The sequence below is a fragment of the Miniopterus natalensis genome, chromosome 12, assembly GCF_054644295.1.
Source record: "Miniopterus natalensis isolate mMinNat1 chromosome 12, mMinNat1.hap1, whole genome shotgun sequence".
NCBI classification, from domain to species: domain Eukaryota; kingdom Metazoa; phylum Chordata; class Mammalia; order Chiroptera; family Miniopteridae; genus Miniopterus; species Miniopterus natalensis.
The window spans coordinates 65,723,575-65,742,611 of NC_142092.1; the positions used below are offsets into that span (position 1 = coordinate 65,723,575).

The following is a 19,037-nucleotide window of genomic DNA, read 5'->3' on the forward strand; positions in this document are numbered from 1 at the left end:
GACAGCCTCTCTTTTCTTGTACTCAGGCCCCAAACCAAGAGTCATACTTGACTCCACTCTTTCTCTCACACCCAATATCCAATAATTTAGGAAAGCCTCTTGGCTCTACCTTCAAAATATATCCACATCTCACTCACAATCTCCACTGATTATTAACTCTTGCTCTTTTATGCTAAATTCTCAATAGAGAAGCCAGAATGATCCTTTTAACATTAGTCAGATAGTGTCACTCCTCTGCTCAAAACCCTGGAGTGACTCCTGTTTTCACTCAGAGTAAAAGTGCATGTCTTTAATGTGGCCTATAAGTCTAACCATCATCTGGCCTGTTTCTTTGCATCTATGTCATTATTCTCCCCTTCACTCACAACTCTCCTGTTGTTGTTCTTTGAAGATACTACACATGCCCTGGGGGCTCTGCTATTTCATCTGCCTGGAACAGTCTTTTCCCAGGAACCTATGTAGCTAACTACCTCACCTCTTTCATTTCAAGTTCAAAGCTACGTTCTTACTGAGGCCTACACTCATCACCTTATTTCAAATTGCAATCTGCCCTTCTCCCCTCACCCTGACATTTCCAGTCCCCCTAAATGTATTATTTCCATAGCAATGATCATTTATAACATACTACATAATTTACTTTTTTATTATACTTATTATTATACTTTCTTCCTTTTTTAAACGTAAGTGCTACAAGGGTATGCATATTTGCTCATGTATCCCAAGTACCAAAATAGTGCCTGGTACTACATGCTCTTTAGATATCTGTTCAATGAATGAATGAGGCGGGTAGGGCAAGTCTCTGAAAAAAGTCACTACGTCCAAAATATCACACAGTGCAAAGCACAGAACAGGAACAAAATAAATACCTGATTGATTTATTCATTCAATATTTTATTACATCTATGATGTGCTAACCACTGGATATGCAGTAATAAAACAGATTTGCACTTCTGTCACAGCATTTAAAATAATTTACTGCATTTACATTCCTATCACCCCCACAAGACTGCAGGCTCCATGAAGACAGGGACCATAACCACTGTAAGTGCTCAATAAAATTTAATGAATGATTGAATGAACACATGAACACATAAAATTGTCTTAATAGGACTTATCAAAACTAATATTCTGCTCTAGCACTATTAGTTTAATCAATCAATACAAATATTACATAAAGCTCAATATGTTGTATGTCTAATGAATTCTTAAATTAGTAACAATACTGGTTATTTTTAGAAAATAGTATAATAAATGTTTTCAATCAAAAGGTTTTCCAAGATCTCTCCAAGAAAACTCAGTTTCCAGAACTCAAAATGTTTTAGTAGGGTATCAACATCACATGTGTCACAGTAGACGTATTATAGCAAGGCCACCTCACTTTCTGGGGACGTACCTTTACCCCCACTGAGCGGTTTTAAGTAGAGCGCCAAATCCTCAACACACTTCTTTGCAACTTCGTAGTGCTTGCTCTCCCCTACATTACTTAACTTTACTGACTGATGGTCTGGTACCTGAAAACAAACAAAAAATGGAAGAAAGACATTCATCCAGCTTACAAACTGTATATATTTGATGATAATCTTGGTGAGTATAAAATTATAACACAGAGACATACATCGAGGTAGTTTAAATAAAATTAAAGCTAAACACCTAGTAAATCTGCTTTCTGAGAATCAAGACTATCATATTAATAGCAGGGGTTGGGTGGATTAATGAATGAAAAAAAGCAGGCAATTAACAGTATTGTATCAATGTTAATTTCTTGGGGTTGAAAACTATGTCATAATTTTGAAAGATGTTAATATTAGGGGAAGCTGCAGAAAGTTATACAGCTTCTCTGGATGTTTTGCAACTTTTTCTAAAAGTATTTCAAAACAAAAAGCAGGAAAAAAGGACAAGAATTTTTTTTCCCCTTAGCACTTAGTACCTTCTTACTATATAATGTACTTACTATATTTACTGCCCCCCCTTACTAGAATATAAGTACCACAAGACACAGTGTTATCAATGAAAGGTCAAAACTGCAGCTCTGTCATTTCTACAAGTGATCTTGAGTAAATTATTTAACTGCTCCAAGTCATGGCATCCCTATCTGCAAAATGAAAATGAAAATCCCTATTTCACTGTGCCATTATAAAAATTCAATTTAATTCAACAAATATTTATATTTATGGAGTGCTTACCAGGTGCCAAGCACAGTTTTAGGCACTAGGCCTCTATCAGTGTGCTAAACAGACAAAATTTTTTGCCTTTGTGGAGCTTACATTCTAGTGAAGAAAAGGCAGCCAATAAATTTTAAAAAACATAAATAAAAAACATAGTATGATGGAAGGTGATCAGTAAAAATTATACAACAAGAATAAGGGGAATTGGGAATACTGGAGAGAGGTTGCAATTTTAAGGTGGATTGTCAGGATAGGCTTCCTTGGAAATCAGAACATTTGAAAAAAGACTTAAAAGAGAAGGGGCCAGCAGGCATGGCTCAGAGGTTGAGCATCCACATAGGATCCAGGAGATCGAAGTTTGATTCCCGGTCAGGGCACATGCCCAGGTTGAGGGCTCAATCCCTGGTGGGGGTTCGCAGGAGGAAGCCGATCAATGACTCATCACTGATGTTTCTATCTCTCTCCCCCTCTCCCTTGCTCTCTCTCTGAAATCAATAAAGATATATTAAAAAAAAAGAGAGAGAGAAGGAATGAGCATTCTAGGCAAAGATAAGAGTCATTACGAAAGCCCTCAGGTGGGAATACTTCTGTCATATTTAACAACTGACTGGGAGGCAGTGTGGCTTAAGCAGAAAGAGTGAGGACGGTAGTAGTGGATGAGCTTGAAAAGATAATATAAGTCACACTGTATAAGCCTGCAGGCTTTTTTAAGGACCAACTAAAAGAACATTTATTTAAAAGACAAACAGAATACCTGACCTATAGCAGATGCTAAATAAATGGCAGCTAGTATTATTAGAAAAAGTCTACGGTATTTTATTGGGTCTAAGATGCCATTGTTTGCAAGAGGCACCATTAAGAAAAAAATGCTGCCATTTAAATTATGACACATTATTGATTACAGATGCATCTTGATTTCAGAGTGTCTAACTGGATATGAACATTGAAAAGAAATGCTGTGCTTTAAAAGGAAAACTTCAACTATGAAGATACTACGGAATGGGGTATTTTAATTCACTGAATTTTCTAAGAAGTGATTGATCAGAAAAATCCTTACTTTCTTGCTTTAATATGTAATGCATGATGTACAGAATCTTCTTCCTCACCTGTAAAATGGGGATAATAACTACCTGAAAAGCGACAGCAAGAATTAATAATAATATATGTTGAATATTTACCATCATACCTACACAAAGTAGGCCCTCATTAAATGAAAATTACTATAAATCTAGGGTTTTTCTCTGATTCAATAAAATGATTATATACAAATACAAATTTTGGCCATAGCACTGAACATAAACATAACCATAATAAAATTATGGCTTTGCATAAGGATTTATGACATTATTTAAAGAAAAATTTTTACAGAATACGATCATAAAAATCAGGTACACTGAATATTTTTTTATGTCTCAAATATCATTAAACATACTTTGTGCCCCTTAATGAACAAAGTTCTATAATTATTAGTAAACTCTTGAACGCTTACCTGGGCTCCAACTAACTGGAGAAGTGCAAAGTTGACAGGAAGCACATCAATGTCTGTGTTGATGGCAGTCTGGTCAAAAGGACAAGCTTTTCGGTGAAGTTTATTCAAGCAGGTCTTGCAAACAGTGTGTGAACAACCTAAACTGATGGGTTTGTGCACATTCTCATCAAATTCATTATAGCAGATTGGACAGGACAGAAATTCTGTCCATTGAGCTGCCTGCACAGGCATTGTGGAAGCTGGATGCTCGGGTTAGCAGTCTAGCAGGTCATTATTTTGCTGTGTAGTGTTTTGTAAGCTGGAAATGGACAAAAGTAAGATTTAACCATGTATTCATCATTCACCTTTTAAGAGCTAACTGTAAAGTCAACCACCATAGCCTCAAAACCTAAAACATTTCTGAATAACTTTATATGTTTGGGATGTCTTTTTCTTTAAGGCTATTTGCTGAATTAAATTTCTGAAATTTTGTCCAGAAACATTATTCTAATAGTGTTCCTTTCAACTAAACATATTTATAGTGGTTGCTAATATAACAATCATCAAAGCTTTCATCTATTTTTCTTAATGACCACATCAAGTGAGCAGATTAACGTTCCACATTTCATTTTTAGGAAAACACAAATTAATTTGGATTCCTGATTTTTTTTTAAAAGTGTTTCCCATGGGTATGTACCACCCCAAAACATATTAAGATCTAGCCTAAGAGCCAGTGAACTCTGGAAACCATTGATCGGAACAGTATCATAGTGAGTCAAGTGTTAAGAAACAGCTTTGCGCCAGCTGGGCGTGGCTCAGCGGTTGAGCCTGAACCTACGATCCAAGAGATCAGTTTGATTCCTGGTCAGGGCACATACCCGGGCTTGATCCCCAGTTGGTGGAATGCAGGAGGCAGCGGATCAAAGACTCTCTCATCATTGATGTTTCTCTCTCTCTCCCTCCCTCTCTCTGAAATCAATAAAGATATATTTTAAAAAAGAAACAAAAAGAAACAGCTTTGCCACCTGAATGACCACATCAGTCAAGGATATATGTTCAACTTGACAGCTTCACAAAAGAGGAAATCTCTGGTCAGGACTTGATTAGAAAGCTAACTGAGGTACTGAAAATAAAGGTGTAAAAGACGACTGTGACGACAGAGCTGTTCATCCACAAATGAAAGATGCTAACCTCAAAATACACTTCCGAAGTGAAAAAGAAAGAAAATACTGTCTTACAAACCTTGAATGTGATTCCTACAATACTTTTGACAAATCATTTAGTGATAGATAAGCATATATTACCAAAAACTGTCAGATCCAATGAGCAAAATACAGAACAATAAAACAGCTGGGGCCAGTTGGCTCAGTTGGTTGGAGCATCATCCCATGCACCTAAGGGTCACAGGTTCGATTCCCAGTCAGGGCACATATCCAGATTGCAGGATTGATCCCCTGCTGGGACATGTACAAGAGGCAACTGATCCATGTTTCTCTGTCACATCGATTTTTTTTTCTCTCTCTCCCCCTTCTCCTCTCTCTAGAGTCAATGAAAAACAAGGCCTCAGGTGAGGATTAAAAAATAATTTAAAAAATACTTTTTAGAAGAACAAAACAATGTTAGCATCTAATAATTCTAAATTTAAAGAAATGGAAAATATAAATTTCTATTTTTGCTATTATAGTGTGAGAAAAATTATATTTGCGTATGATTAAAAGCCACATGGAAAAATAACAGCAAGATTTATTTTCCTATTCCTAAGATCAAAATGTTTGTTCCGTAATTTTTAGTAAAATATTTATTATCAAAACTATACTGTTCTCTAATTAAAATCTTTAGATACCTAGCTTGAACATTCTACAGTTCACAAATTTCGTGTATCTTCCAACACTAAACTTATATAAGTCTGACAAAGGCTCTCTGGTGAACAAGAAAACTAGGTATTTAGGGCAATTATACAGCCAGTGGTTTATTTCATAAGAATGTTTACCAATCCAAATATATTAGTTCCATAGAAATTAGATGTTAAAAAAAATGAAGTCAGATTTAGGACAGAAAGGTATATAACTGATTCTCCAATATCCTCACATGCAAATGAAGAATTTTATTAGCCTTTATTGTGCTTTTATGATCACAAAATCTAAGGTTTAAAAAATATCTTGTAAAAATAAATGACAGAGCTTGCTATGTAAAAAGCACCCTATACAAACTTTTCCTCAAACAACTCTAATGGAATGTATCTAATATACATTGCCACACCTATTAATGCCATCAATCTTAAAACCAGTTAGTTGGCTTCCAACTTTAGAGATGAGCACTAAGTAGGCGAACACATCACTCCCTGAAACTATTTAACATTTTTAATGTTCAGCTTACCAGGCTGCAGAATTATACAAGGAAAGGGCCTCTAAGGAAGAATAAATTTTATCTTAAATCTACTACTGAGGGCCCTAATTCAGTTAATAACTTGAACCAAAAAATATTTATCAAAACAAGACACTGCATCTATTTTTTTTTTTAATAACGGTGACCTATTTGGAAATGCTAATTCAGGGGGTCAGGGGATAACAGGCCACTGAGTCATAAATTAGTAGCAAATACTCTGTCCTTATAGTTTTCCAAGACTATCCCAAAATGCTTTACATTGAAGTTAGTGTGTGAAAGGGAAGCATTCATTTTTGAACTAAACATAAAAATGCTGTTTTTCATATTTATGCTTAGTAGCTTTGAAGTGTTTCAAATTATTCCAGAATACACTTGATGGTTTTATGTTATAATATCCCCTATGTGTTTCTAGGTCTACAAACACCAGATGTTATAATATTATTAAACTTGAATTTCTAGTAGAAATTTAATACCTTTAAAAAACAAATTCTGCCAAAATTTTGACAGTAACTGCCAAATTGTCCTTCTGCTATGTGTCAGATTCTAACTATCTGGCAGGAAAATTATGCACTAAATTTTCCTTATATAATATATAAGGAATGATTTGATTTTTTTAATATGTTTTTCTTCAGTGTCATTATCAATAAATTCTAGATTCCTCAATAAAGACAAAATAAAAATTTACCTAAAACACACAAGTCCATGTGGTCCATTAAAATGTTTAATTAGTAATTACAAAATAGGACTTTCATTTCTTTAAAAAAGGCACTTTGTAAACATTTACCTAGAAAATATTTTTATAATCATCAAGAAGGATGAGACTATTGTCTTTATAATTTTTAAAAGCATCTAATGAACAATGGAAAGCTGAGAATATATATTAATGTGTAAAATTTCTAGATTTATATTACTACATTCTATAGTAACTTATTTGAATCTATGGAAACCTAAATTGCTAATAACATTTACAGTTATATTGAAGTATTCATCCTAAAGATGCTCCCAAAACATCTCAAGTTGAGATAAAATGGATTAAAAAGCTCACAATTCTAGATATGCAAAGAGCCTATTTAAGAAAAACATTCTAATTAAATTATTTGTATTAACTAATTTCAGTTACTAGTTACTAAAATTGAAGAGTAAAAAGATAAGGCATACAAGTGAGAAACACTAAATTAAAGGTGGGACCTTAAACATGTTTTTACTCAAGTAATTTTTCAGACTATAAGTTCCTTGTTACAAATACTAACTCATAAATAGAAAGAGTAATAGACATCTCTCATACGATGCAAATCACAAACTGCTTTAAGAGCAAACTGCATGCCAGCTAAGTACTTTCATTTTCTCATAACAGTCTGCCATGATATTATGCAGCTAGTTTATGACTATGGCACCTGATTTTAAAATGCCAGAATAAAGTTTATGCCTCTTTCACTACTGTATAATTTAAATATATATACATACACACACAGACACATACATACATATATATATAGTATTTTATAAAGATGTAAATGTTAGGGCTCAGGTCTGTTAATTAAAACACTCATTGTTTTCATTCTAGTTCACCCACGTGAAGAATTTAAGCTACTGAAATGGCCCCGGCCGGTATTGCTCAATGGTTAGAACATTGGCCCACACACAAAAGGGTCTCGGGTTTGGTATCTAGTCAAGGGCAGGTACCTGGGTTGCAGGTTCACTCCCCGCCCAAATGGGGTGCCTGCGGGAGGAAACCAGTCTATGTCTCTCTCCCCTTTCTCCCCCCCACCCCACTCTCTCTGAAAAGCAATGGAAAAAAATATCCTCAGGTGAGGATTAACAACAAAAACTACTGAAATGGACTTTTAACAGTACTTCTTTTGAAAACCTTTAAAATAATTATTTTTGGACTTGAAAACATAGTAATTAAAGCATCCTAAATACAATTTAGATCTTAACTTATAAACAAACAAAACCAATGAAAATAATCTGAAAACTTGAAAACTAAGCATTTAAACATATCAAAAGGATTGAAGCAATAGGAACTGAATTGCAGTCTTAAAGACTGCTATGTAACTTTAGTAAAAATTAAAAAAGATTTTTGACTTAAGTTTTACTTCAACCCACTATGGGGTTGAACTCAGTTTTTTATTAAGTATGAGGTTTTTAACTTTCAATGTCTTCCAATAGAACAATAATTAAATGATTTTCTATTTTAATTAATATAACCAAATAAAGTTTTGCTTCTTTAGTGATGACTAGACTTGAAAAATACTTATTTTTGAGAGAGAACTTTTTTCTGCCTACCAAATAATGGTCACTGGATAATTTTATTCTTCATATTACCAAAACCTTTGGAGTATTCTGATTTTAAGAGGATACTCTGTCAGGAAACTGTTGATTTTTATGTATCTTCTTTTAATTCAGATAATTTATTTCTTGGAAGAGATCCTCTAGAACAACACTGTCCAACAGAAATATAATGCAAGCCACAAGTAATTTAAAATTTTCTGGTAGTCATATTAAAAAAGGGAAAAACAGGTGAAATTTATTTTAATATCTTTTCTTTAACCTAATTTATCCAAAGTATCATTTCAACAGGTAATCAATGTAAAAAAAAAATTTGAGATGTTTTAAACTCTTTTCTTTTTTGTACTAAGTTTTCAAAATCTGGTGTGCATTTTACACTTTCAGCACATCTCAATTCATATCTGCCACATTTCAAGTCCTCAATTGCTATGTGTGACTATTAGCTAGTACTGGACAATGAAACTCTCCTCAAAATTAGACAGTAGTACTCAAAAAGTCACGCCTACACTTAAGAAGGTTTTCGTAACACTAGAGAACTCTGAGGATCATAAAGATGTAACTTACAACAGTTAGGAGACTGGGTGCAAAACATTATTTTTAATTTTTGGCTAGATTTATTTTAACACATGCTTCCTTTTTCTCGTGGTAGAAAGTGAAACTTCAGTCCAGTCCAAAACAATATGCAAGCACTTATTATGACAAAACCTTGTTGTAAGTGTACTTAGCGTTCTTAGATATTACATACAAGGTAGAAGTTCTATTTTCGAGTATAAAATTCTGTGTAAAGAAAAATGTTTTCCCTCCCAAAAGAATATTTAACTTTTTCAAACTAAAAGACACAGCAAATTACAAAAGCAGAAAATGAATTAATGAAAACGTGAACAAAGGACACAAAGTCTCCTCACATGTCAGGTTAACAACATGCAATGTAATAACAGGTCAGGAGTACCTCAAAGCACCCACTAATGAACACGACAGCAATTAAATGCTCAAAGAATAGGAGCTAGTTTGAATTATACCATCTGCTTTTGGAATATATGTTTAACATTTTGTTCTTCTAGCAAATTTCCAAACTCTACAATTTTTAAAACATGAATCTCCAACAAAAATGGCAATATTGGAAAAATGGTCTCTATTTTTTCAAGAATTGAATGTGGATGTAAACAGACAAGGCATGTTATGTTAGAACAGTGGTGTAGCTCTTTAGACAGATAAAAGGTAATAATGGGTAAACGTGAGAACTCAACGATTCAAGAAGCCTTAGCTAAATTTGTATATTTAACTATAAAACGGCTCCACAGGCTAAAACATTTGTTTCTTTGCTTTGGGGAAATTATAGCAATTTAGTATAGCAACAATAGCTTTCGCAGGTTAATCAAAAGTTCCTACTGGAACGTAAAAGTTTGACTAATACAAAAATGGAAAACATTACTTAAGCACTTATTTGGGATACAAAGTCATTCTAATCACAGCGGGTGGGAGAGAATAGGGATTTAAAAGAAGGGACCTGGGTAAGTGAAGAGCAGGAAAATTAACAGGGAACGTAGGTGGTTATAAAAAAAAAAAAGAAAGAAACAGGTTAGGAATAACGAGATTAGATCTACTTTATGTCAGTGATTACGTGAGACTATCCTGGTGTCAAGGGTCTACCTGCCAGTATCTTAAAACTCTTCTGTGATTCGAAAGCTGTAAATGACAGCTACCCTCATCTTCTCCTTTCCTGAAAGCTAAGGACAGAGGGAAGTAGATCTGCAGCTGAGAAACAAAGATGCTTTCTACCATTCTTCTAAGATGGTGGAAGAGTCTCCCCTTAAGAGGCTTCCCCAAGAAGGAAAAATGAAAGAGGGGAAGAAGAAAGCCGTAGGAGAATTCCCCGGCTCCGTTTCAAGCCAGTGCTCCGTCACATCCACTCTGCAACCACCCCGTCCCGGCCGTCTCCCTCCCAGGAGGTTAAGCCCTCCCAGGGCATTGTTTGGCCAGGGTCCCTATTTACCACTCAGATCGCCTCCACCATCCCTGCATTAGGATCTTGGGAAGCCCCAGGGCAGAAAGCCGAAAAGCTAGGCGAGGACTTGGTTCCGAGAACCTCCTCCAAACCCCCTCTTACTAACTGGTGTAGAAAGGAAAGGGAAGCCTGGCCCTTGCTTGGGTGGATTCCTTAGGGGTCAGAGGCGTCCCCTCGACAGGAGTCGAAGGGAGGTGGCCATTTGCGCCAGGCCTCGGTATTGAAAAAGCCCGACCAAGGCGAGGGGCCTCCTCGGTCCCCAGACTCCCGGTCCGGGTGTCAGGTGCGGCCCTCAGTTCCCAGCCCTCCAGGCACCGGCAACGACAGCTTACAGGCCCCGGGCTGAGACAGGTCCCCCGCCCGACCGCCGGGGACCAGAGACCCGGACTGGGGCCCGAGACGCATCGTGCCCGCCCCCGCCCTACCTGTGGGGGCCCGGGCGGGGTCGCTAAGGGCCGCTCCCGGGAGCCCCGCGACGGCGCGGCTCGGCGACAGAAGCGCCTCGTCTCGCCGGGGCAGAGCTCGGCGGCGGTTTCACGGCTTCAAACTCCATCGGGAGCTACAGGGACAGCCCCGTTGGCGGCGGCGGAGGCCGCAACCGGGCCTCCTCCTCCTCCTCCCTCCACCTCCCTCTCCCTCTCTTCTCCTCCTCCTCCTCCTCCTCACCACGGAGGCGGACCTGGAGGGATCCTGACCTAACTCTCGCGAGAAGATACTCCCCACTTCACGCGAGACCACACAAGACCGGGAGTAGGGGCGGTGGAAGAGAAGCGTTGTAGCCCCTGCCACCTGGACTGCGCACTAGCTTCCCTCTGGTGGAGCCGAACCACCCTCGTCACGTGACTAGGGAGACCCGGAGTACTGTGGGAGGTGCTTTTAGGCTGCCTAGGCAAGCCGAAGGGGTTTATGGGAAACTCCCTGCACATTCATCGGCTCTGTGAGCCAGCCCCTTGGACATTGGTTTGAGCCAGTGTCTGACTGACTGCCCTCGTGAAAACCATGGTATCCATTTAACATAATCTGCTACATGGGTGTTACATTCTAATCACGCTCCCACATTCAAATGCTGACCCCATCCCTCAATGCCTCTAGGTGCCAAGCAACCTCTTTTTAAAAAGAGAGAGTATTTGTTTGGAAGGCAATAACATGCTTACCTCTTTACTAAAGAGAAAACTGAGCTCCTCAGAAGCTGGCAGGCATCAAAATTCAAGCACAAATTCTGGCCTTATTAACTACGTAAATATTTGTTGCAGGGTTTTTTCACAGTAAACTGCAAGGTAGAAATTATTCTCACTGTTTTTATATCAGAGTAGTCTGGGAATAGCGATAAGGGAATTAATATTTATAGGCTACTTACAATGTGCCAGGTCCTGTGTTAATAAAATTTTCGTTTTTACTATTTTTACTTTTATATTTCATTTACTTGTCAAAATAATCCTAAAAGGCAGATAGTATGTATTCTTTGTTCCTGATGAGAAACTGAAAACAGAGATTAAGAAAATGGCCAAGAATTGTAATTAAACTCAAGGCACTTTCCAATGTGAAACCAGATGTCCAACAAAAGCATCTATGGAAGTAAACCCACCATGAACTAGAAGACATATGGATAAGTACTTTATAAACTATAATGAGCTTAAAAATAAATATGGTTATTACTCTTTGGAAAGTGAAAAACATCAGTGTGTTTTTAAAAAAATATTCAATGGCCACATCAAAGACTTTTCTCCGGTACATTTTTGTCCTTTTCATCTTTTATGAAGTATATGCCAGTCCTAGAGAAGAGTTCCCAGCAATGGCTCATGTGGCTCAGCTGTCCACTCAACTAGATAGTGATGGGTGTGTGTGTGTGTGTGTGTGTATACACACACATATACACACACATATATACACATACACATGCATATGTACATATATATGTGTTTTCCATTTTACTGGACAGTTGTACATGATGATCTGATAAAATTTTTTCAAAGGTGGCCTGACCATTCACTATATTTAGAATTACAATCAGAATTCCCCTTCCCTGGAACTCCCTACTTAATTTTCTCCAACTCTATTTCCAAAATCTGACATACATTAATTTTACTTATTTCTTTACATTTGTCTCCCTCCACTAGACTTTCAGTTTCATGAAAGCAGGGATTTTTGTTGGTATACCTAACTTCTAGATATTGTAAGGACTCTATAATAAATATTTGTTACATGCATGATTAAATGGATAGCCAGGAGAAATAGTTTCCTTATTTAAAATTTATAGATATAGACAAAACACAAAGCTCTCCATTCCCATTTTCAGTTTATTATTTCTTATGTAAACGTATAGGATAGTTACATCCAAGGAAAAAGGGAAAGGATTTTCTCTTACACCAAAGTAACAACTACCTTTCCAAGATCTTTTATACAAAAATGCAGTAAATGAAGAGGCTAAAGGCAAACATATTGCATTTTCCCCATCATATCGAAATACAAACTAAAAGTGAATGTTTAAATGAATAAATTCAACACTTTACTTTGTCATACCTGCATCTCAAAATATTTCATTTTCCTGAAACTGTTTAAGCACATCATGCAAACATCCATTCTCCTAGAAATGTTCTGAGATCACTCTGTGCTAACTGAACAGAAATAAATAAATAAATAACAACCATTATTTTCACAAAACACCCCTCCCCCCACGCAAAAATTTCAAAGTGCTTACAAAATATTTCACAAGAATCTTACAAGGCACACATAAAACTTAAACATAGGTCAACCATAATTCTTTTTAAACATCAAAGATAGTTCCTAAAAAACAGAAACAAAAAAAGTTTACTACTATTTGTTCACCCACCACTATCTGCATCCCTCCCCGACAAAATTTCACCCTAGAAAGCAAAAAAATATTTCAGTCACAAACTATTCTGAAAGAAAAATGTTTTCATGCCAATCATAGATCAAATGGGACAGAAATTTGAGCACTGCCCTATCATGTTCTCCAGTGGAAGAAAAAACTATTAGCTTTAGAAAAATTCTGTCTTCAATGGGATGAACAAACAGCAACATTCACAGACACCAAACTCTCCTTTTTTGCTTTCCCCTCTTCCCTGTTCTTAGGAACTCTGCTAGATTTAAATATGAAATCACAGAATTTTAGACCTGGAAATGATGTCACAAATTATCAAGATCAAAGTTATTTTGCATATAAATTTAAGAGCTCAAGAAGAGGTGACCTGTCCAATGATACTAAATGGTGACCTGGTTGGGAGCATAAAGTTGGGTTTCTTATCAAATTTGAGAGCTGGATTCTTTAAAGTCTCTCCCAGAGTTAAAATTCTATAGAAAATACATTCTTCACAAGTATCACCAAAAAAGATAATTAACATTTATAACAACCAACATGTGATTCATCTCAAAATTCTTATAAATGGTACAAAGTATATTACATATTAAAATATGGAAGGGCTTCAACAGAGACTAAATAAAGCCGAGGTGGGTAAAAAAGGAATAGAATATCTTGAAAGTAAGATGCATGCAGCCAGGCTTCTTTATTACAAGTGGTTCCTGTCTTTTAGAGAATATGATTTGCTCTGCCAAATACTTCAATCTGTGTTATGGTAAAAAAACTTGTTATATGTAGACAAGGATGTTAGAGAGCAATGACTCATAACACAATCTGAAATATTACTCTCAATATGTTCATGGTTATGCTTTTGGCACATTTCTGGAAATATAGCATAAAACTCTAAAGATGGTTAAGATTTTTGTCAACACATAGTAAATGAAAATGGAATTAATGTTAATGAAAAGTTATTAATAATTAAGAGAACACTAATAGGTACCCATGTTAAAACTGTTCATCTAGTGATAGCAAGAAAATTAACATGTTGCCCACCTGGGCATGGCTCAGTGGTTGAGTGTCAATCTAGGATCCAGGAGATTAGGGTTTGATTCCCAGTCAGGGCACATGCCCGGGTTGTGGGCTGCAGCCAATCAATGACTCTCTCATCATTGATATTTCTACCTCTCTCCCTCTCCCTTCCTCTCTCTGAAATCAATAAAGATATATATATTTTAAAAAAAGAAAATTAACATGTATTGACAATCCAGAATAAAAAGGAATGAACTACTGACACACACAACATGGATGAATCAATCTCAAAGGCATAATACTAGGTGAAAGAAGCACCTCAAAAGGGCACGTTATCAGATTCCATTTATGACATTCCAGAAACATAGATATGGAGAATTGTTGGCAAGCTTTAGAGTTAGGAGGAGGAACTCACAACAAAAGGGCAGCATAAGGGAGATTTGGGGGGTGATGGAATGCTTTGTATCCTAATTACAGTGGTGGTTGTACGAATCTATACATGTGTTAAAATTCATGAAGCTGTATACCAAAAACAAATCATTTAGCAGAGGGCATCACTGTTCAAAAAAGGAAACGAGCAATGAGAAGCAGCTAGATATGGGAAGTGTTCCTCTCTCTGATGACCTCAAAGATGTCTGTTACAAATGTTTTCAGCACACCATTTCTATTACATAGACACAAAATTGACAAAGGTCAATTTACTATATGTTAACTAAAAAATAATAAATAAATTTTAAAAAGAAAAGGGTAGAACAAATATCTTTGGTAAGGTCAGGATTTCTAAAAAGGTAATTTTTTAGAGCTTCAAGCCAATGGTTTAATTTTACTGGCCACAAAATTAATAGATGCCACTGCATTAAATAAAATCAAGACATTTGAACCTAATTAATAATTTATAAAATATATATATTAACAAGTCATGGAAATAGCATTTTAAGAAATGTATAAGAAAATTCTGCTACTCCCAAGTGAATATGAATTGTGTTCCTTTACATTTTAAGACAACAGGTACCTTGGTGTTTAGTTTACAATCACAAACCAGTTGGTTAAAAAATTTACCTGTCCTATCTGTTCTTAAAGTGATGATTAATAATGGATAATAGGGTGTTTTAAAATTGATTTTCTTTTCCCATTATCCTAATTAATTAAAGTTATTACATGGTTAGATTATTTTACACTTCCATCAATTATCTAGAGTTAAAATCTGAATATGGAAACACTGTTGGAACCTCTGTCATTGGAATCAAAAATATTTAAGGGAACAGTATCTCTGTAGGTATACCACTGGGACTTATATAATACACGACATGAGAGAGCACTCCATCAGCTTTATCACGTCTCCCACACTTTGGAACTCATAGTATCTAAGTTCAGAAAGAATAATGTGTAGGCAGACCAAAAATAAGACCCAAAGATAAGGAGGAAATGCAATATCACGAGTGGTGCATTTCTATAGAAAGACTTCCTTAACAGAATAACATCTGGCTTCCACAGCAAGGTGAGATTCTAATTATAATAGATTTTGCCTTTTGAGATCATGAATGGGTATTTTTTCACCACTGCTCCGGCCATGGACAGAGGTTACATGCTTTTTGAGAGCAGATTTGTGCTTGAAATCCATGTCACAACACTGGCATTTGTATGGCCGATCCCCACTGTGTATGTTCAAGTGGTCCTGCAGCGTGCTTTTAGCAGTGAATGTCTTCAAGCACACAGTACACTGAAAGGGCCGTATGCCCATGTGCCCTCGAATGTGCCGGTTGAGATTTTTCTTCTGTGTAAATGTTTTCCCACACTGTAAGCACAAGAACAGTTTATGCATCTTTAGGTGGCGCAAATAGTTTTCAACATGAAGAAATCCTCGTGGACACCTGGGGCACTGGTGTCTAAGTGAATAAACATCCTCCAGATTCTGAATCTCATTAGCTGTACCATGACTTCCTTCAGCATTCCCACAAAATGAGCCCTGATCTTGATTCCCAGGAACTTCTGCCACTCTGCTCTCAACCGTAGAATTGATGAGTGAATGCTGTGTTTCAGAAAAATACATGCTTGCTTTTGAAGAGGTACAAGGCTGTGAAAACTGCCCATTTTCTACGCCAGCAGTACTGATAGATTCCACATGGAGGATACAAATTTCATTGTCTTTAAAGCCTATATCGACGGAAGAAAGCTCTGGTGACTTCATTTCCTGTCTCTCTGATGTCAAGCTCTCTACTGTAGACTGCAAAGCATTGCTTTCCTCTTCTTTAACGTGGAAATCTATGTTTACAGGACTATCTTCTGAAATTTCGATTATCTCACAGTCTTTATCTGTATTTTCTTCTTCATTCTTAACATCTGGGTTGGAGGACTGACACAGGTCGGTATGTTGATTGTTGTTTTTCATAGAAAGATCAATTTCCAGGTATCCTGACAAAGCTTCTGTACACTTTTCCACAATGTGAACCATCTGAAGGTAACTAGCAGCAGTCAAGTATTTCAAAAGCTCTTTCCTTTTAACTTCAAGTGCTCCAGTATAGCAAGAGAGTAACAATTTTCTGCCAACTTCTGCACTCTGCAAGATGGTGATTCTGACATGTTTTGACTGCGTAAGTAAAAACTGATCTCTCATGAAGGTGGAGCAAGCAGCTAGTATCACCTTGTGCCCCTGGAACTCGGTGTCATTAATATAAATTGACACATCACAAAATAAATTCTGCTGTCTCAAGAGATTCATTTTCTGCAAGACTACATCTCCTTGCTGTTCAAACTGGAAGTGCAGGACATCAGACTCCGCAGCCATGGTCACAATCTAAGCAGAATAAAATACAAACATTGATGTATGGATAGGGAATGCATTCCTATACTGAGATAGTAAAAACAAACAACTTTTTAAAATCCCAAACCTAAATTGGGAAAAAGAATACTAAAATTCTATTCTGGGTGCTAAGAGTGAACTACTATTCCACCATCTTAAAACCCAGAAAATTAAAGTGAATTTCTCTATGATCTGTGGCACATTTTTCATATTTTTGTTACAGCACTTATTATATTTAATTGTACTTAAGAACTCCTATGTTTTTCTCCTTGGCTAAATTTATGTGGCTTGTGGTGTTAATGCACACTACTAAAGTGGATTTAACAGTTTCCCATATTAGAAACCTTAACAGACTCTCCAAACTTTGGACTCCCCATCACTACTGTAGGTCTCTACTCTGTTCACCTGGACCATTGCCATGTCTTCCAACAGTTCTCCTTGAAACCAGTCTCCTATATTCCAAACTACCCTCCTGAATGCCACCAGAATTGACATCTTTTAAAACTTTTCTTTTTTCCCCTCTGTCTTCTGCTTTCCTCTACCTACAGGACAGCCAAACCTTCTTAGCAAATAAAAGATCCTTCGTTACTTGGCCCTAAGCACCTTCATAGCTTTCTTTCCTCTACTCTTTTCCATAGAAGCTCCTTCGAAGTTCAGATTTTCACCACTGCCCAGGGGAGAAGACTCGAATGCACCCTTGCACGTGTTACACTCGCGCTGCCAGTTACTTTTTCCAACTAGTGATTTGGCTCCTTTAAGGCCCAAATCAAGTAAGACTTCTGTGACGACGACTTCTGTCTCCCCCGTAAGTGTCAGTTGTCCAGAGCATCACGAAATCGTGCCTGGTTCATCTGAGCTCCTGCAAGCGAGCACTAGGGCCCAGCGCGGAGCGGGGGCAGCTTAGGGTACATGTGTCGGACTGAATCCAGATACCCGGTGGCCGGGAAGATCCGCCAGCTCCCCACAGGTCTTCCCGAGCCCAGCCTTCAGGGCTAAGGCCCTGTGGCCCAGCTGGCTGCAGGACCTGCTCAGCACTCCCGGGCGGCGCCCAGCTGCCCTCCTCCTCGGCTTGTCCACCTGTCCGAGTGACCCCGGCGCTCACTCACCCACTAGGAAAACCAGAACCCAGGTTTCCGCGGCGGCAGCGGCCCCGACCGGAAGGTGGGCTTAGCCTGGGAGGAAGCACATCCGGTGCCAAGGAGCTTTCTTCCGCCCGGGCGGCCTGGGAGTCCCGGAAGGACATCCTGAGATCTTCCCCCTTCCTCACGCCCCCGCCCCGCGGGTTGACGGACGCCCGCATTCCCGCAACTCCCTTCTCTCCTATCCCAGTGTCGGCTCGCGGGCCATTGCCCTCCGTGAGTTCTCCCCAACCTCCGTGTCGCAGACGGGTTGTGAAGTTGGGGTACAGCGAGGCTGTCACAGGACCCGGCGCCGGGACCACTGGGAGGCCCTCACGGATTAATATGGGCCCGGTCCTCTCCTTTATTGGGCCACCTATAATTTAAAAAGGTGGCGGAGGAAAGGAGACTGCCAGGGGGCTCAGTATACGAGATTGCCTAGCTAATGCCCCATCAGGATCAGGCCCCAACCTCCGGATCGCTCTTCCTTTAAGCTCTCGCTGCCTCATCACTGCCACCCCCACCCCGCTCACGTTTCCGCGCAAACCCAGGCCTTCCTTCCGAACTGCGGGTACTCCTGTTTCCGTCGTAGGCCCGGTCCCTCCTCCCATTTATCCTTCAAAATACCCTCATCCTTAAAGCCACCGTGAACTGCCCTTAATTAGCTGGAGCTAGTTGGGAGCCCGTCAAGTCAACCCTTTGGCTGCCTTCATTACTGCGATTATCATTCCAGTGTTGAAGTCTGTGTCCCAGCTAGGCAGAGGCATTTAGAGCAGTGCCTTGCTGATCTTTGCATTCCCCAAGTCTAGCACTGAGCAGGCATCCAAGTATTTGCCAAATGAAGGAATGTCTGAACCAGCTATTAAAAGCAGTTTCTCTACCCCCTAGACAGGCTCTCATGGAAGTAACTGACCCTAGTAGCACTTTTTTGTTAACCCATATTTACTTCTGAAACCAAGC

At 38.2% G+C, this 19,037-nt stretch overlaps 2 protein-coding genes across 7 annotated transcripts in view; both read right to left on the reverse strand.

Moving 5' to 3' along the window:
- Positions 1–10,922, reverse strand: part of RC3H2 (ring finger and CCCH-type domains 2) — a 40,326-nt gene extending 29,404 nt beyond the window's left edge. For 5 of the 6 annotated variants that reach the window (XM_016210939.2, XM_016210938.2, XM_016210937.2 and 2 more), the window contains exons 1-3: positions 10,738–10,922; positions 3,655–3,952; positions 1,394–1,511 (exon numbers count right to left, since the gene is read on the reverse strand). In XM_016210939.2, coding sequence (XP_016066425.1) covers positions 1,394–1,511; positions 3,655–3,885 — 349 coding nt within the window. In that variant the 5' untranslated portion in view covers positions 3,886–3,952; positions 10,738–10,922. Of the gene's footprint in view, positions 1–1,393; positions 1,512–3,654; positions 4,061–10,737 lie in introns of those variants that run through there. The other variant, XM_087822896.1, reaches the window with a different exon arrangement.
- A 1,669-nt stretch (positions 10,923–12,591) lies between these two features.
- On the reverse strand, positions 12,592–18,119 carry ZBTB6 (zinc finger and BTB domain containing 6). The gene is made up of 2 exons (XM_016210945.2): positions 18,066–18,119; positions 12,592–16,953 (listed from the first exon to the last, which is right to left on the reverse strand). Exon 2 carries the CDS (start codon positions 16,942–16,944, stop codon positions 15,670–15,672), a length of 1,275 nt encoding a protein of 424 aa, XP_016066431.1. The 5' UTR covers positions 16,945–16,953; positions 18,066–18,119; the 3' UTR covers positions 12,592–15,669.
- Between the last annotated feature and the right edge of the window lie 918 nt (positions 18,120–19,037).